The following is a 20,376-nucleotide window of genomic DNA, read 5'->3' as shown; positions in this document are numbered from 1 at the left end:
AAACTGCACCAATGCTAATGTGCTCAGTACCTGTGATTTCATTATGCTTTATTATTCTGTGCTATGCTTCTATTATGCTGAACATTTATAGGGGCACAAGTTACTCCTTTGTAGCTGTATGTTTCTTATTAAGTATTGATCTTTTTATTATTTCAGTTATTGATGAGATACCTGTTAGGAATCATTTATTCCTTACCGATCTAATATCCTCTTCATGCACGTTTTGTATAATTCTAAATCACTGTTTCTGCTCAGACCATTATTCGCCAGACTATATAACCATTAACAACTAATTCAGAATTGTTTGTAGTTCTTTAACCTTGAGCCACACACAATAGGAACTGCCTGCATGAAATGTCTCAGTAAGTGCATTTGGAGTCGCTCATCTTGCCTCTGTTGAGAGGCTGGAATGACAAAAGCAATTTTAAACTTTAGGAAGGGAAGGTGGCAGGATTTACAGCAGACTACGTTGTTCATAGGCATAGACATCAAGACTCAGTGGAATGATAGGCATTTCTAAATGGAATGCTCAGGCAACTCAAAAGCGGTTCTTTAGATGTAGAATCATTAAAGAATGGGACTCCTCGGGGTAAGGGTAATGTGACCTGTCTTGTATTTTCAAACGGAGCTGTCACACAAGTGATCATCTGGAAGCAAGAGTAACTTAAAACAGTGTTCTGTTATATTTGTCTTTTAAAACGGATCTTAATATCACTTTCACCTCATTTGTATGATTTCCAAACCGGCCTGTTCTGCACTGTGCTGCCCAGCCCGTGATAATCTTCTGCAATCAATGTATTTTATTTGTGTCCACCACCCTGCACCTATCCCTAAATTATTACAGCAAAAAAAATGTATTGATTACTGATAAGAAAGCATACATCCTAAAATAACAACAGAAACCATATGAGCGGGTCATCTCTGTATACAACAGCTAGATTATTTATGCACGTAAAATGACTATAGTTTAAATATTTTACTCACAAGAAGCCTGGTAAATTATTATTATTATTATTATTATTATTATTATTATTATTATTATTATTATTATTATTATTGTCTGGTATTTAGGTCCTATATATAACCAGTCTATATATTTATAGAAAAGGGTGCAGTTTATGGTATGGGGTGTGTAACTGTTCTCTGTATATTTAATTGAAATGCTTAGATCATTTTTTTGTTCTGCCTTTTCCATGATCTATTCACGATGCTTGGTAATTCAACCAGGAAAATGACACACTGTGGAACAGGATGTGCAAGTTTCAACACAGTAAGGGAGAGCTGTAGCACACGGATATTTAAACACAAGATGCATCTTATAACAAACCTCAGATATGTCAACTATTTGCACTGTATTTGATCATCACATTTATTCTTACAGAAAGTACAATTTCCAGCCTTTTTATGTGTTTATTTATTTTTACTTTTGGTGCTCACTGCACACACCATTGCGTTAATCAGGGATATATCTATATCTGAAGTATGTAAGCTAAAAATAATAATACAAACCAAGTTTTTATGTAGATACATAGCAGAAACATGAATTGGTCAAAATGGAACTCACTTAACTCTTCATGTTTGCTTAAGTTGCTACACTGGTAACGTTCAAATGTTTATTTATTTTAGGGGCCTTTTTAACAGCCTTATCTGTGTTGACTTACATCCTCTTACTGTTTGTGTGAATATTATTTTTTCAGGCTCCATTAGAGGTGAAAATGCACAGCTAAAATAAACACTAACAGCAGTATCAACTTTTAACAATGCGTTTTGCAATTACTGTACTGTACATACTTGTGTTAATGTGTTTGTATGGAGAGATAGGGAGACCCCGTGCACTATGTTATTATGTCCCCATTGGTATTTGGGAGTTGAAAAGGGTATTTATTAGAATTTAAAATCAAGATATATATTCTTTAATATCTACATCAGCCACCCCAAGCAAATACATTGTTCCTACATTAATTTTTCTTTTAAAATATTGTGACAATTATATAATTATAATATATATAGTAATTGTCATTTAAAATTTCTTGCGTACCTATACGTTCTGTAACAACATGCAGCTATCAACAAACTGAACCATGCCCCGCAAAAGCCTCCTTGTCTCTTTAAATTCGTCCTCTCGCGATGTTTGTTGTAGCTGGGCTCTTTCCGAGGTTACTGCCCAATGCTGTGAATCAATTCAAGAGTTTCGAGCCAAGGGAAAACACACGGAGCCTGTGTCATTCAGTCTAGAATAACACAGACACAAAGTTCATTGAACGTGTTCAGAAGTAGCGACGTATTCAAGTACTTCAAAGTTTTATTTTTGCTACCGCACGGGACAAAGGAGCATGGACGTTGTTTTAAAAATACTTACATTTTTTCCCCCTGGAGTATTCAAAGTTAAGTCAACTCGGGCAATTATTTTTATTTTTTGACACCAAACCACGTATGGCACAAATGAACATTGGAAATGCAGGTCTAGTGTAACTTTCTCAATCTATATGTTGGGACAACGTTTAAATCAATGCCTGTGTTAATATTTTTTTTCTGTTGCGTTTACAGTCAGTACTGCTAGTCATCGGTACTACTAGTTTAAACCAAATTGCAATTCTTATTATATTTATTTTTTGAAGAGTTTGACTTGACAGTTTTTTTAAAAATGTATACTGCCGTTTTACTGGGATAAACACACAACGTTGTTGCTGATGTAATTTGCATGAGGAGCTCAGAGTAACATCACTGTACACTTAATTTAATTTCTTGGTGCCATTTTTCTTTAATAAAGCAAACATTACAATGACATTCGATAGGTAGATGGGAGAAGATGGAAAATGTTCTCAAGACGATTTTTATTTTCAGTCTTGTTAACGGCTTGATCATGGTGAGTTATTACAAAACACGGATCGCATTGGGGAACAATGAAGGATTCCTGGAAAACAGAACAGCGATCTTAATTTCAACTCTGAGCTAATGCGAGAAAAAAAGCAGAGCAGGACAGGATCTGAGATTGAACACCTTTTTTTAGTTGTTGGAGTGATTTGCCTGAACAAGCCAGCTTAGTTAAACGGGCGCCTTGGAATTCTGCTAAATCAGTTCCTGTGGAAATTATGACATCGTCTGTGGATATAGCGTTCAAACGGGCTTTGAAGAAACAGCCATTTGAAAGGACAGAAGAGGTAATTTTATTTCCATGTAATAATATCTGTTTCATAAACTTTTGAGTCTAGCAAAGAATGCGGTACCATCACATGGGGGACTGTGTCTGTGCTGCATGACCGGTCTTCGTGGCATAAGCATTTGCAAATTTAAGCAAGCTCCCACCACGCAACATTATTCATTGTTTTGTCACTGCTTTGTAGTCTTTATGCTACTAACACATCTCTGTTGCTTTATTTTGTTCGCGTCAAGTGTGATGTCGGTGGCAGACCAAATTACTTAGGGCTACAGAGAGTTTAAGAATCCCTGTCTTTAAATAAACTTCACAACTCTCAGGCAGCCTGGATAAGATATGCTTCTGTGGGCGAGCCTCGTCCATGACGCGATGTTGCTTTGGGCAGCAATTCAAAACAGATTTTGAACTGCAGTTTTTATTTGGCATCGGGTGTAAAACTATTCTGTATCGAAATTCTGTGCGACCCACGTACAGCAAACGCACAGTACAGTACTGTAACAATGTCTTACTGTACACTCGGGTTTAGCACGCAGTATTCTTTTTTATTTTTTTTAATATATATTGGTGGCTCTACTAGGTTGGTCTTTGTACATTTTATGATTGAAGCTGCATTCAGCTCTAGAGTAATGGCATCTTCTGACAACCGTCCGCATGTTAGTCTTTTAAGTCACGATGACCACACAGTAGTTATGATGGAGTAGTTATATTAAATAGAAGTAGTTGCCTGGTTTGCAAACGACTCTTTTGTGCACTAATTAACACGCTGCTGACGTTTTGCCACAATGACGGTTCTGTGAGAGCAGCATTCTGGTTGTGGTGAAGTTTTTTCTTCCTCGCCATATGTGTATATTGGGACATGCATATTATTGTTTCCCACTGTCTGACTTTAAAAGAACTGAGACAGATTAAACCATGCAGTATGTCCTAGTCAGCAAGTGGGTGGTTTTGTTTTGTTTTACTAGTTTTCATTTTCTCTTTTTAAAGCAAAAAAAAACCTAAAAAACATGGCTTTGTTGTTTTAAGATACTGTACTGTATTTGCTAGAGGTAAAATAGCATTTTTTTTCTCACACCCAAATAAATTATTTAATGCGGTGTGCTGTTTTATGATTGATATGCATTTTTAAATGGAAAACGGGGACTTCCTGTAGCAGCTTTTTATTAGAAGGCTTTTTAAAAAAATAAAATAACTTTTTGTCATCTTCTGTTGTGGTTTAGTTATTGTGTCTGATATATATCGTCTTTTTAATTCTCTGTTAAGTTTTCATTCATCCCAGTTCGTGGCTCTTCATACGCTCTGTCTAAAGCCTGCACCCCAGGTACTGGGCAGCTATAAACTTGCCCTCCCACTGCTTCCCTGACCTCTGACTCCTGCTTCTTCCCTGTGATCTGCTCCTGTCATGCACAAGTATCCTGCATTGCTATTCCATAGCTGTGGGGAAGCAGATTTATAGCAGCCTCAAATCGTTTTCTCATACAGACAACCTACTGCACTACTTAACATTTATTTTACAGTCTCCATGCTGTATTTATTCAGTTTCATAAAGACGGGTCTCTCAGGTCAGTCATTAGTCATTGTGCTCCTAGAGTACAGTACATACCCTACAATCTTAATGCATGCGTTCTCGTTGTTGCATTAAAGATTTTCTGTCTATTGACATGGTGCGATTTATTTTATGAGTTGTGTGGTTCAGTACAGGTTGTACTTTATTTTCTGTTTCAGTCTTCTGAATTGACCTGAGTGAGTGTAAACTACATTGGATTTTAATGAAATGAGAACAGTGCTTTCTTACAGCAAGTGGCATGATACTGGAAAAGTAGCTTTCTGCTCGGGTGGCGGCAGACAAGGTTACAGTTAAAAACACAAAAACTAAAATGCGTGCTTGACCTACGGCATGCTTCTGTAAAACACCTTTTTGTGAGTCTTTAAAAATCTTCTTCCCTGCAGTGTCATTGGAATTGCAGTGCAGCAATGCTAAACATGCAGTCAGCACATGGTTTTAGTTTGACACATGGGAAATGCTGAATTGACAGCTCGCTGTTGTCTTTACTCAGTCACCTTAATTTATAGCACATGGATGCATCTGGACTAAAGCTGGACAAACGGTTCCAAACAATTAGCTGTTCATTAAAGAGTAGTGAGACTGTTACACCACAGAACCTTGCACTGAAACTAAATCAAAAGAACTAAAAATGTTGTTGTCATTTTAGACTTGATACTCCATGATGACATGTCATGTTCGGAAATCAGTTTGGGTCGTAGTTGTGCATTGTATTTCTTGTGAATGTTACTTCGTGGCCTGCTGTAAGCCATAGTTGGTTTGTTTTGGGTTAAAAATACAACTCTGGTGTAATTGTATCCTCAAAGGTATTCCTGTGATAAGTGCTGCTGTAAGGTTATGAAAAACTGTTCTTGAAAATCCGTCCACTAGCAGTACAATATAATACTAAATAATCATTTAGATTGAAGGTGAAGGGGTGAGTTCTGCAGATTCTTGCTTCTTCAGAGACCTGGGATCTTTTTAGCCTCAACTTGACTATTTATTTGGATCGCCTTATCCCTCCTGATGTGTGAATGGTAATAAAACACTTCAGTCTCTTTTGAAACATGTTGGATTGTTTAGTATGCTGATCCTGACATTATAGTCCCCTGACTTTAACCACACAACACAGGGCACATCCAGACATTCTGAAATAATGCCATGCTGTAAACTGTGTTAAGGTTTGACAGCCATGTTGTGGATTTACTGGGTCAATGGTTGTATTATAATCTGGATGTGATTACCCACATTTAAGTAAATAAAAATAGTCAAGGAGGGGGTAAACCCCACAATATACAGTACCATAGAAACTGAGGGGGAAAAAAATCAATCTTATTTCCTATTGTACAAAATGCAGTTGCAGTAATAATGAGCACATGATGGTTAGGGATCATGTGCACTGCATTCTGGGCTCTGTTGGAATCTATTCCCCTACAAGCTGAACAAGTATTTAAATCAGGAAACCGTTTATAGAGCCGATGGCAAATGAAAAAAATAAAAAGTACTTTACCCTGTGTGAACAGAGCACCAGCCTGTTGCAGTGACAAGCTGTGTACTCACTTGTTGCCCGGGGTTACAGTAAGACATGTAAATAGTGATGCTGCATGTTGACTGTACAGTAGCTTTGTGCACTTGCTATAGCGTTACTATGGAGCTTCTGCACACAACTGCAAGGCACAGAGATCCAGTTTAGTTACTGCATGTCTTTAACAGCAGTAGAAATCCTTTTTTTGTATCACAGCCATCTTCAGAATTGTTATTTTAGAGACACAATAATTGCTATGATTATTCAACTGCTTTTATTTGAAGCCAGTTCAACTGTGACTTTAAGTTATTTGTTGAATACTGTGTGAAGCTCGTTTTCACAGGATACTGCTCCTTGCAATTTTGATCGCTGGTGTGTTTGGAATTGATTAAAAAGGGAATGGGAATTGGTTTTCAAAAGGAAATGGAATTGGTTTTGAAAAACAGGAAATGACCTCAACCCCGTTCTTTGGCATTTATTTTGGAACTTAACAAACATTATCTGACTTCCAAGATGGAGAGCAAAAATGAGACAGTAGAACATTATCCTACTGTAAAAAAAAAAATACTGCTGTGTAGGCTGACATTACTGTGCAGATCACTTTCTCAGACACCTGGAACCAAGTTATTTTGTGTCACGCATGGAAATGGAGAGGGTTGCCTTAAATCTTTCTCTATATGTGTTTCGGTGTAGAATTTTTTTGCAAAGTAAAATTGATGGCTTCTGGATGCAATTGAAGACGGGCTAGTCAGTAAGCTAGTGATTTCCGTGTCTCTGCACAGATCATTTATTACAGTAGGTGAAACTCACACAGACATGCAATATCAGAAAGTCACATCTCTCTGGATCAAGTCTGAACAAGGATGGAGAGCCTGAGGGATCAGTTTGGATTCTGTCGGAACAGACACTAGCGGACAGGTTTAGATGTTTACAGGGTGGTATTTTTGGTTAATTGAGTTGTGTTTTGTTTTATTTAATGTTAAATTATTTTCTGAATAATTATCAGTTTTCTCAGGTACAGTAGTTAAGCCCTTCTGTCTGCTTTTCTTGCATTCAGTGTTGTTCTACAGTAGTATGCACTTTCAGGCACTATTCACAGGTAGTATTATTCAAAAGCTCTGGATACTGGAATGCTGAGCTGCCATGTGGTGCAGTATTTAGGGAGGGTCACGCTGACCTGACAAGCCTGGGATGTATTGTAATGTTAATGTCTACAAAATACCAAATGTGACAGAATTTGACTAACAAATGTGAACGGGTGCAGCAGAGCTTATAGAAAGCATGTGCTGCAGCATTATCCATAGCGTTCTTCTCAACACTTCATGCAGGTCGTCCTAATGGGAATGTTTAGCCCTTCAAGAAGTAGTGTCCTGCCTTGATTAATTTGGCATTGTTTTTGTGGCTCCATTGTTCACTTCAATCACATCTTAATCAAATATTGAATTTTCTAGCTGCTTTTACACCCACTCTTTGAGAGAATAATTGCTGGCGATTAAAGCTACTGTTTGTTGTTGACATCACTATGGGAACTTTGATTGAGTTCAGACTTTTCCTAATTTTGCTGTTTGTAGTAACAGCGTACTGCTGCAGGAGCGGTGAAGTTTCTGTGTTCAATAATCGGGGAATGAGCTGCAGTGTCGTTTTTACTAAAAAATAATTAAATGGCAAATGAATATTTACTTAGCATTAATTGTTTGAGAATGCTGATCATTTAGAGTATATTGTAAATTAATGAACATAGACCTGCATGTAGAGTGCAGTACATTTCTGATACTCTGACTAATGCAGAGGAATGTAAAATATTTTAGGAATGCTAGTTAGTCATTTCAGATACCTTCCCTGGGGGTTTAATGCATAGTTAAGAACTGTGCTGGCCATTGTACTGTAATGCCTAATATGAGTGCATCTCTAATACTTCCTGTTAAAACAATGAGCAATTTCAGTGACAAAGTAATAACTATGAACAAAAACGCAGTGCTTTATGTAAGTGTTAATCTTGGTTTTATTGTGCTACAGAGATTTAGAGAACCAAATTGTCTGTAATCCATTTTCTTTTTATGTAGACTCTCTCTGTAAATATGTGATCCAGTCCATGTATTGTATAACTGGGAGCTTCGAAGGCAGTCGTACAGTTACGTTAAATTTGACGGTAAATCTGTAACGACCCAACTTTAATCCGTGTTTTATAACTCTGTTATCTTTGTTATGTATGCCCTTTCTGTAAAATCACGTTGCAGGTGGAATTGTACAGCAGCTTGCTGATAGAACAGGTGACACATACTGTATTGTGTAACTAGAGGGAATTCATCTTTCCTTACTGATCACATGCACCTCCTGCCCGCCCATTATGAGGAGAACAGAGTGACAGTGTGAACAGGATGACCCAGAAAGTCAGCTGACCTCTCAAACAGAAGCCTGTGTTGGCTGAGCCGTCCTGCTGCTGCTTCTACAGTAATGGTAAGAGCAGACCTGAGACATTGCCCTTAATCACCAACCATTGAACTGTGCAGTTTAAGAGACTGAACAGAGGAAGCCACATCTTTTATCACATTTTGTTAATCACTTTACATGAAAACAGTGTGTTGTTCCAGATGTTCTCTGAACTTTGCTTCCTGTACAGTATGCTCATGACCATGGCAGAATTCCTCACTGTAACACATTTAGCTGCAACATTCCTGTAGTGATACTGTGCTGATCATTCGTAGTCGGAATACAATCAGTGCTCAAGTGATCGTTCTCTGAAATTTGGAGTGCAGAAATTAGTGTACTGTTCCCAATTGTAGTTAAAGCAGGCTAGGAATCAGAGTGAATGTTCAGAAAGCCAGTGCAGGCTGGGGTGGAAGGGCTGGGGTGGAAGAAGCAGGTGAGAAATAGTCCTGACCTGTGTAGACCTGCAGACGTCCCTCACGACACAGTCACAAGATTTGCAAACAAACCCTGTGGGATTGCACACATTACCTGGAGTTGTCATGACTGTAGATCTAGAAATACATCTCCTCTGTGACTTTAAGGCCACTGACTGCAATGGTAAGTGTTATGCAGTCATGGTAGTCTAGCTCTCATTCATCTAAAATGTGCCAAACTTTTCAGAGAAAGCTAAACATCAGCCCGGCATAGCTTTACAGTACTGGACATCTAATTGGCAATGAGGCCCAATGGTGAGCTAAAACCTTGAAAAAATGTACTGTATGCAACTTTGAAGTGACTAGAATGATTTCTTTGTATTCACATGGAACATTTCTACATTTTGGACAGCGTGAGAACATTTTGAATCCCTTCTGATTACAGCAGCTAGACTGAGGGCTGATGTTGGAGATAGTGGAGTAAATCTTTATAAGTGTAGGGTTGCACAGATTGGTTCCTTCTGAACAATCCGACTTGTGTAAATGACACTGGAGCCTCTTTGCAGTAGGACATGCTGGGGTTCACTCATTGGAGGGAGAAATCAGATCCCTGTCATTAGCCAACCCCTTTCATCTACTGTAGCTTTAATTGAATTCAACAAACAGTTAGGCCTGTATTCATTTCCAACGCCCTCTGATTAAATGAAATAAACTCCACAGTACTGGCAGTGATCATATGCATTTCTGATAACAATTAAGGGCAGCTGGAAAGCCTTATGTGGTAAGGGAGCCAAGCTCCAGTATACACTGCAGCGACTGTACCATTAGAAGTGCCTGACTGAGTGAGTGAGTGTTATTGAGAGAAACCTTAACTGGGCCAATGGTAGGTACAGTAGCTTCACTGCTTTTATAGAACTTTTATTTTATATATATATATATATATATATATATATATAACATTTGCTGGCAATTAATGCTACTGTAGGCACTGTAGCAGTCTAACTGCAAGTTGATTCTGTACAGCAGTTCAGCAACTATTTAAAATATTCTGCTTTTGTTTTTAAATACGTTTTAAATAGAATAAAATATGCTGTAGCTTAAATCTAAAATCCAATGCATGTTCAGAAGCCTGTCATTTTCCTTTAAGACTTTGTTGCGAAGGCTATTTTCTGCTTTGCATTCTGCTTCCAGTTCATTTGCGTTTGTCATTATAAAAAGAGACCTGGTGTACAGTTTTAAAATAACTCTGACAGACCACACAGTCCTGTGTTATTTTCTGACTTATACTTTTTTGGATAATGAACAGATCTGAAGAGTGTGCAGTCGTTTGTTCCATATTGGGAGATTTACACAGTCAAACTACAGCAGCCTGTAATTAATTCATTTGAACATGCATCACAACAAGGGTAGGCCTATACAATAGTTTTTGGTAAATACAGAGTTGAGAAACGGACAGTATTTCTTTAATGAAAACCAACCCCTCATCCTCTAGAAGCTGAATTTAGTGGTTGCTTTAATTAGGAGAAAACTTGCCTCCCCTTTTCAGTTCATACCAAACAGGCTTTTTATTTTGTATTGCAAGCCAAGTCTCTCTCTCTCTCTCTCTCTCTCTCTCTCTCTCTCTCTCTCTCTCTCTCTCTCTCTCTCTCTCTCTCTCTCTCTCTCTCTCTCTCTCTCTCTCTCTCTCTCTCTCTCTCTCTCTCTCTCTCTCTCTCTCTCTCTCTCTCTCTCTCTCTCTCTCTCTCTCTCTCTCTCTCTCTCTCCAAGAATAAAGGAATTTACATGTAAACCTAGTGCAGTAAAGCATAGAAATCAATATCATCTGCTATGCCAGTCAATTCAAATGCCTTACAAGCTTTCTGGACTTGAAGCTTGAATCCTTAGAATTATAATTCTTATAATTCAGTAACAAGACCATACTAATATGAAACAGTGGTTATGTACTGTGCATGAAAGAGGTTAATTGTAAACATCTTTCCTATGCACAGTTCTACAGGTGCCCCCTCTTGAACCTTGCAGATTTTTTTCTTCATATTTTTCATATTTAATTTTTTTAATTAAAATGGATTTTCTTCTTTGTATGTGCTCTTTCTTGTAAAACACTGTATAGCACAGTATCTTAAAATATGCCCAGGTGAAAGGTGAATGCCAGTAACTCTCTACTGACAGCACAGCACAGAACAAAACAAGTACTGCACACGTTTCACCTGCTGTATGCATGTTCATACTGTATTTGTCCAAAACAGTTGTGTTGTGTTTGTTTCTGCTGTGAACGACGCTGTGTTTTGCTATTTGTTCAGTGGGGCATTCAGCAGTTTCTGTATCGTGTTTGATGCAGGATCTGTTCCCTTACAAAGCAGGAAATGAATACCTGGCCACCAACCATATATGTTTGTTTTGTGATCTTAGGAAAACAGGGATTATTTTCTTCTTTTTGTTGGAATGCAGTTTGTGGTTTTTCCATTAACAGATAACCTAGTTTAACATTACCTTCCTCACAAACCAATTGGCTTAAGTACTTCACACAAAGTATGCATTCGAAGATGATTTATTTATACAGTACAGCAGTTTGGAGCTGTGACTATAGCAACCAAAACAAGCTGCAGTGCTAATCATATTGTGTCCTTTTTAACGTCGCATGTCTTCACAGTCATGTTGTAGAGAATTTCCATCAAATGTGATGGAAAGATCCAAACAGGACGCATCTGCTGTCAAACATGCTGCGGACAGAATCTGACCAAAACTGATAACTGTGCACTGATATGAAACTAGAGTAGAGTCTGTATGGTCTGAATAAATCAGGGATGGAAATAAGACTCCCATTGCATAGCAGTTTGATTCATTCCTGGTTTTACTATTGAGTTTAATAAGACACACCTGAAGTTGTTACCTACACTGTGGCTCGCAGTAAAACCAGGAATGGGTGAAACTGCTATGCAATTGGAGTCTTATTTCCATCCCGGTAAATAAATAAATCGCTTACAGTAGCAAGTCTAAATTTTCATATTGTTTCAGAGGAGGAAAGCGTCCCAAATCAGAACAAAATATCAAAAAAGTTGTTAAAATGCTGCTTTTGCTTAAATGTTCTTCGGTTCAGTTTATCTAAACTGGGGCAGGTCTCAATACTGCTGTTTTTGTTTAAATCATTAAAAGAAAGAGTCTTTGAAAACCATCTCAAACTCTGTGTGAGTGAGTGTACAGTTTTTAATATTGAAATGCTGACCACAAGATCTGTACATTGTAGTAAAGTCTGGTTTACAGTATGTTACTGAAGAGCGTGTGTGATTACTGTAATTGAGACTGATAGCAAGCTTCTAGTCCTGGTTTCCAGTACTGTACTTTAGCTCTGCAGTTTGTAATTGTACTGCCCTTCATCCTGAGGATCATTTATTATCAAAGCTTTCCATTTTGAGAGGCTGGTGGTTTGAATCAAATTGCCCACAATAGAACATATTTAAGATGCAGCGGGTAATTAAGTGTTTAAGGTAAGAGTGTCAAGCTCTTTACTATCCAGAGTTCACAGGATAAAACACCAAGTCACGTGGTTAATGCAGAGAAGTGTTGGATCATCAAAAGTGGATTTTTTTCTCCAGTTAAGTCACAGAACACTGTGGTTTATTTTGCTTATGCCAATATTTTTTAAGCCTTTACTGTGTGTTTTTAGTCATGATTTCACAGAGTACAGCTGCACAAAGAGAAGACCAAGCATTATTTGCACCACTAAGCAAACGGCAAACGTTTTGTAATGTGCAACTTAATGATAACCCACCCCCCCACCCCCATTTCTTAATTAAGCTGGATGGTACTAAAGGAGGTTTAAACTTTACTGTAAAATACATCTTGTCACATACATGTGGTAAAATACTGCACTGTATCTTTTGTACCAGTTCAAGTGCAAAGCCGTGGGTTGAGGTTCTGTTACAACGTGCACATTACTGGGGGGGAAAAGCGGGACCACCCAGAGGTGTATTATCATTTTCTGAAAATGAACACGAGAGGAATAATCTAACAGACTAAAGACACTATTTTAAATGACAGTAGGTGGCAGCAGTGAAGTAGGATCTTCTACTGTACTTTAATCTAATGTTTTAAAAACCGTGGTGACGTTTGCTTTTGTGCTTGACCTCCGTGTTCTTGTATTGCAAAAGCAGGTCAATCGTGTGTAAAACAGAGTGTCCAGACAGTATGTGTGGATCAGTAATTCTGAACCTCACTCACCCATGCTCCACACAAAGGAGAGTGCATGACATTAGTTCAGTTATCATAGTGTCCAATTATTTAACTCATTGCTGTCTTGTGTCAAATTCAAATGTATATTTTCTTGTTTTTCTTGTAAATCATGCCAGATGTTTCCAAAAATAAAGGACAGTTTGTGGAGTTTTTTTTTTTCTTCTTTATTCTAAGAGTTACGTGATTAGCCGTATCTAGCCACATGTTAATGGATTAATTTGCTTGCGCACATGCAGTTCTGGAGTTTGAGTGTCACAGTTAGCCAATGAAGACGTGCACTGCTGAAGGTTTCACATTTTGTTGAAAAGGCTAAAAGACATTTGAATTCCCAGTATTTTGTTTTTTTCTATTTGTTTGTATTCGAAGGAGCAGAGCGAGAGCATTCGGGGAAAGGAGAACAAAATAAATGAAGCCATATTCCATATTGATTCTCCTGCTTCATGCATTGTGGACGGCTCTTGTGTAGTAGATTGGAAATGTGCAGCCCTGTAAGGAGCCTTCGTATTGAGTGCAACATCATACCCCGAGGAAGGGAAATCGATAGGAGCTTCATTGCACTGCTGTAAACACACCCATGGAGTGGCTTCAGGCATGGCATTATGAGCAACACTCTCAATGTAAATTGTTGCATGCTGGGCTTCTACTATTAGTGAAGCACAGGCCAGAATGTACATAATAAGTAGGGCATGTAGTTACAATATGAACAGAGCTCATATGGGGCATATGAGAGCCATGATTCATTAATGCCTTACAGTGCACTGTAACAGTCATGCACTGTTGTACAGTTTAAACGGCTGTCTTATATATTTATTCTATTGACGTATGTATGTAGTATTACATAGACTTGCACTGTAAAGTTTGTAGACAAATGCTACCTTTTTATATATATATATAATGTATAAAATCAGTAAGGGATCCAGTGCTGTATATACAGGACGCGTTGGTACTGTCCCTCTTTATAAAATCAGTAAGGGATCCAGTGCTGTATATACAGGACGCGATGGTACTGTCCCTCTTTATAAAATCAGTAAGGGATCCAGTGCTGTATATACAGGACGCGATGGTACTGTCCCTCTTTATAAAATCAGTAAGGGATCCAGTGCCGTATATACAGGACGCGATGGTACTGTCCCTCTTTATAAAATCAGTAAGGGATCCAGTGCCGTATATACAGGACGCGATGGTACTGTCCCTCTTTATAAAATCAGTAAGGGATCCAGTGCCGTATATACAGGACGCGATGGTACTGTCCCTCTTTATAAAATCAGTAAGGGATCCAGTGCCGTATATACAGGACGCAATGGTACTGTCCCGCTTTGTTCAAGACTCGTCTTTCCGAACCAGATCGAAGGAAACCATCCATCATGTCTACAACAGTACCAAAACAGAGACTGCAGAAATGCTTTCAGGGGGGAAATAACAGTGATTCATTTTAGACAGTTACTGTCAACCACCAGGGGCAAAACCACATTCCTAACTAGCAGTATTTTTTACCATGGACGGTATGACAAGCCGCAATGAAGATGGCTTGGCTTGACTTTGGAGCTATACTGTACAGTAGGTATACTGTATTGCAGTTACTATGTCATTAATAGAACATGAGAATGTACTGTACTAGACCGCGCCATCATGTGCTAAATGCTTATGAACACTTTGTGCTGGCTGCTGGTGACAGATGGAGTTTTTAAAAACCAAAACAAATTAGCAGCTCGTTCTCTCTCTTTTTTTTTTTTTTTTTGCATTGAGCCATATGCCATTTCTAAAGTCTAAATGAGAAAAATGATCAGTCTCGCTCCCATTTTCCTCTGCAGCTTCAATCTGTTCATCGGTACAGTAGCCTCTAGCTCCTGACCCCTCTGACACTAACCTCACTCTGTTCTGTTCTTTTCCCAAGATGCTTCATTTCTCAAGCCCGGGTCTGACAGTTGTGTTGCATCTACAATGCTCCATGCCGCCTGTTGGTCGCACACTTACACTGGTATGAGATCCACAGTCCTCCCAGCATGAAGACAAGAAGAGGCTACACATCTTGAATCATATTTATTTATGTTCTTACTACCATAAGTACGCTCAAGTCACAGCCTACAGTATTGTATTTTCACATTTTACAAGGAGGCAAAAAAAACAAACAGCATAGTCAACAGTTTCATTATGATGAGCGAATAGTCTTTGGTGGCCAGACAACTACTACAGTACTCGTACTTTTATGTGATCTCAACTGTGAACGTTATTTTTTCAGGTCGTATCATTGTATCATTGCCAGTGTATGTGCTACTGTGTAAACAATCTGTACATATTTTCTGGCTAATGTATTTCTTATCAGTTCAAACTCAAAAGCCTTGCTGCAAAAAGGAAATGCCATCGTTGCTGAATTGGGTATAATTAAGGATTTCAGTCTAGTTGTTTTAGGATAACAGTCTATGTTGGTACAGTACATACAGTACCAAGCTAAGAAGGGGTTGTCGTTGTATTATTTTTCTGTGTGCAGTTTCTCCATGTGTTTCAGTATGTTGGGCTGGTGGACTCAGTGCTAGCAGCCCACCTGTTTATAATTGCTGCCTGACTGCTGAAAAGGTTCAGTGTTTTGCCTGCCATATGGCTGATTTTTATATTTTTTCACACATGCATTCTTTTGACGGCAGTGGCCCCTGTTCACAGATTCCGTTCAAACAGCTGTGTTTAAGAGTATTGCTATTTTAAACTTGCTGTTTTCTCTCAAGTGCAAGGGTGTCGTCCGACTGTTCACCGCTGTTGTTTTTACTGAACAAACAAAGTAAGGTTGAAAGTAATCTAAAATGATAGGTGGTGTTGGGGAAGGGAGGGTGGGTGGTGATTTATTTAACCTTTTTATCCCATTTTAACAGTCTTGTCTTGCATTTCACCAGTCTGTCAGTTTGCACACTGCACAAGTTCTAATCATGCAAGTTCCAAAACAACCAAATTACCAATACAGCCTACAGTACTTACTGGAAAACAAAGATCATCAAACACATGGCTTTGTGTTCTATGTTCTTGTTGTTTTAAAATGCGTCTAAACGTCTTTTTATGCAGGTGTACCATTCTTGCAGGTAGGATGCGGAAGTTCAAGGATTCTTTGGATGAAATTGTTTTTGCTCACCTGAGACGTGTCATGTATTTAAATAAATGTGTGTTTTTTTTTTTTTTTTTTTTTTAGGATTTAAACACTATTTTTTCTCACCTTCATGGCATGGATGTTTTATCTCATCTCCGAGAACATCAGCTAAGGTAAGGATGAATGCTAATAGAAAACACACAGTACAGTCTGTAACTACTGCAGTCCAAGATGCTGGCTTTTCCATAAAATAACTATTGCACACTAGACAGATGTCTTGATATTCTCCATGCAGGTCGCTGCTAGGGAAGTTTGATCTTTACCCCTGTCAGTCCTGAATTATGTTTGTGAAAATGAAGTTATGTAAGCTATTTTAAAAAAAGAAACTCCTTTTATTAAGTATACATGAGAGCAGGACAAAAACATATGTTTACTTCTGTTTATGCCCTGTCTCAGTCTGGGACCTAGGAGTTCTGTGAGGTTCCACTGTGGCACATGTTAAGATAGAGAACACTAGATCTTGTTCTGCATGGTTGGTAACAGGTGGTCAGAAGTGGGCAGATTGTCTGAAAGATGTACGTCAAAGGCTACAGTAACAAGCTGCAGTTTAAATAACATTAAGGGGAAACCCTAGAATAGGTTTATTGAGGGTGATTTGACTGTATTCAGATCCCCCTTGGAAAGCACCAGCATTTCTTATGATACCATAGCTATAACTCACTGCATACTGTAGTTGTTCTTGGTGAGGAAAGATTCCTTGGGTAATATACAATGTTAGGCTTTAACAATCTTGTATGGTAAGAGGGTTTGCAACGTTCGGGCATGCATGGTTGAAGCTCATGTTCAAGGGAGCATGTGTGTGCGTCTACAGTACGTAAACAGCCAATAAAACAATGATCATAGGGCATTACCCTGGTAGACGATCGCATCTGTACGGTTGTGCTCTACCTACCTAACAGTCATCTACCAGAGTAGACACCAAGAACAGTAGTGAATTTTAGTTGTAAAGCAAACCCCCCGAAGCTTTTGTTTGACTGGACCTTCCTATTAAACATTATTCTATTCGGTTACTGTACTGTACGTGCTTGATTTAATAGAAGAAAGTCTGTAATTTGGTGAAGTATACAACACAGATTGCACAGATGACTCATCCTTTTGGAAGTCATCTTTTAGACCATGGGTTTGGCATGAAACTGTTTATCTCGGTAGCATACCATTTTATTAAACTTGCATTTTTCACTTAGAAAAAAAAAAATGTGTAGGCTGTAACTTGGCTAGAGCAGCTTTCCACTTAAAAACACTCAACTACTTTTGTTTATCTTTCTTTTTTTTTTTTTGTCAGATCAATGTGTACCACAGCTCGTTATGAGAGGCATGAAGCCCATCGTGTCCTGTTCTAGTAAGTACTTCAGATCACCAAGTTTAGAATAACCATTGGAGGCTTATGCATTTGATCAAGCGTGCTCTGTATAGTCTTGAGGTGCTTGAATGGATGCAAGGCTCCTGCTGCTGGGCAGTTTGAAGCAATACAGCTTCTACTATAGACACACTTTATATGGGCAGCAAAATCACATGTCTCATTGCCATCACAGTAAAACCTATTAGAATGGTCAGCATTGCTTTGTAGTTAGTGGTTAGTCTCTGGATAATGTTGAAAGAAGAATTTACAAGGCCACATGCATGGAGAATAGCTGCTGCTGCTGGGCCACACCACGCCCAAGTCACAGGACTGGTGGACCACTTGAGGAAGCTGATTTTTTGTCAGTCACCAGAAATGCATTTGTTTTATTATCACATGATGGTTTATTAGTATTTTTCTTCTTGTTTATTGTATTTGCAGCCCCCACAGCATTTCTACATGTTGGTATATCCTACTCTCGGGCTCAGTGTTCATGAAGGAATCCATGTTTTTACCCAGATGCTGGTATGTGCAGTGCATTATTCATCTATACAACATCAGTTCCATACTGTAATAACAGTAAAAGAGTAGTTATTTATTTCAAACCTATTTTCAGACCGCAGAGGAGCTGTTATTAAAGTCTTAATTTCCAGGAGATCTTCCAGGAGAAACTTTTAGGATGTCATGTGTCTTACTGTAATCCATGTAAAACACCTACAGTAAGGGTATAAGTACAGCTGCCCAAGAGTGACAGGAACTGATATTCTTTTTATTGACTTTCAGTATGGTTTTTCACTTGGTTTATTTCTTGATGGGTTTTACATACAACTTTGGGTAACACTAAGATCGCTTTAGAAGTAACAATAATATTTTTATTTTGTTTAGATAATTGGAAACCTACAGTTGTTGTAATTCTGTAATATATGACATTTCATAAATTAATCACGAATAACAACTTAAATATAAGTTTTGAATGTGTTTTTTTTTAAGAACCCTTTTGAACTTTCATTTTACAATATTATACTGTGAGAAATTCGGTCCGTTTTTTATGAGCAGTTGCTGCAACCCTATTTCCTTACATTACAATGGGTAGTAAAGAAAGAAGAAAGCCTTGCCAAGTTTTTAATTGCCCTCGTTAGCGCACTGATTTTCTAAGTGCATGTTGATGAAACCCAGCTGCTGGGCAGCAATCAGGGCCGGGGTCTGGTATGCGGAACTGCTGGCAGCTTTGTGACTGAGCCATGTGTTCCCTGAGCTCAGCCAGCCAGGAAATGAACATGCTTTCCACAGCGCAACGCCAATCTGAGCTCTGTTCTAACCACAAACCACGACAAGCTAAGAACAGAGGGAAAGCAAACTTTAAACTTGAGATCTAGAGGGAAAGAAGCCTGAGCTTCAGGAGATTTCTGGATTACAAGTTGGGAGGACAATGTTTTTAAAGTTTATTTATTGTTCTTTTATTGTCTACTTCATATTTGTTTGTGTGCGTTGTTTCTGATTTTTATACAACCTGATTATTTTATTTTTTAATTTCAAGATTTGCCTTCCATTGAAGCAATATTATAATATATATTTAAAAAAAGCCAAAGCTTCTTTCTGGGAAAAGTTTAGTGCTCCGGTCTTTCCCCCTTACTGAGCGGGGATTTTAAATTGAGTTGTCAACAAGAACAGCCAAAGCAGATTGGATTTGACAAACTTCTCAGACCAAGGAAGGAAGTATGTTATAATGAGGATTTGCATGCATTTGCTCTACCTTCGCTGGATTTATTGAAGGTAAGCCTGAAGTGTTTATGTAAACTGACGTTTCGTGCATACTGTAGTTGCTATCTGATTCAATCTGATAAACTTCATTACAAAGGCAGTTGTGGTTTTAGGGTTTTAATCTGTTTTTCACAAAGTGGTAAAGGTTTTGAAAAGGAAACAAAAAGCCTGTTTACTGTGAAGTTTACTGTGAAGCTTCAAAATGCTGGTATTCCTAATTTATAAAGGAAGGGGTCTCTTGTGGCTTCATTATTTCATTATGGTCTAACTTATTTTCCGTCTTGCCTATACTTTACATTGGTTACATTAACTGGTTCTTGCTGTGACTTAGTTGATCTCTTAATATTGCTCCATGAAGCTGCAGTCTACACAGGGGCTGTGTTCACACTGGGTCCGTTTTAGAGGGTTTGGTTTGCACTCGGTATGGCTCGGTACGTTTGGTGTGAAGTGTGAACGAACCAAGTCTGTTTGAAACGGACCCAGTGTAAATGCAGCCTTAGAACTGGTGCTGCTGAATGATAGTAAAGGAATGTTGAATCACAGCTTAGCCCCTGTTGTGACCGCATTCTAGTTGGTGATTTTACTGGATGGATGTAAAAATAGACATGGATAGAGAGAGTAAATGTTTGGCTTGTAGTGTAAATGTTACAGTGATACATGCTGTTGAGAGTAAAGTAGTACCACTCCTAGAATTTCCCACAGAAAGAGTTTCTGTTTTAAAAGAGCAGCCATCAATAACAGGATGTACTGAGCTGTGCACTTTTAATCTTTGATTTGCCATCAAAGTGTTCAACATTTTTCAGACATATTTTTTTCTGTACAAACTTGCATTTTAATTGGAGTAATGG

The 20,376-nt window shown here is 38.3% G+C and overlaps 1 protein-coding gene across 18 annotated transcripts in view; it reads left to right on the top strand.

The window, feature by feature from the left end:
* The first annotated feature begins 2,134 nt into the window (after window positions 1-2,134).
* Window positions 2,135-20,376, top strand: part of LOC117964607 (rap guanine nucleotide exchange factor 6-like) — a 74,614-nt gene continuing 56,372 nt past the window's right edge. For 16 of the 18 annotated variants that reach the window (XM_058997015.1, XM_058997009.1, XM_058997021.1 and 13 more), the window contains exons 1-4: window positions 2,135-3,161; window positions 16,471-16,541; window positions 17,711-17,767; window positions 18,209-18,292. In XM_058997015.1, the coding sequence (XP_058852998.1) occupies window positions 3,093-3,161; window positions 16,471-16,541; window positions 17,711-17,767; window positions 18,209-18,292 (281 nt within the window). In that variant the 5' untranslated portion in view covers window positions 2,135-3,092. Of the gene's footprint in view, window positions 3,162-16,470; window positions 16,542-17,710; window positions 17,768-18,208; window positions 18,293-18,980; window positions 19,541-20,376 lie in introns of those variants that run through there. The other 2 variants (XM_058997018.1, XM_058997017.1) reach the window with 2 other exon arrangements.

The sequence above is a fragment of the Acipenser ruthenus genome, chromosome 23, assembly GCF_902713425.1.
Source record: "Acipenser ruthenus chromosome 23, fAciRut3.2 maternal haplotype, whole genome shotgun sequence".
In the NCBI taxonomy this organism is placed as follows: Eukaryota; Metazoa; Chordata; class Actinopteri; order Acipenseriformes; family Acipenseridae; genus Acipenser; species Acipenser ruthenus.
Note: the sequence above shows the minus strand (reverse complement) of the source record. Positions and strands in the feature narration are given on the sequence as shown.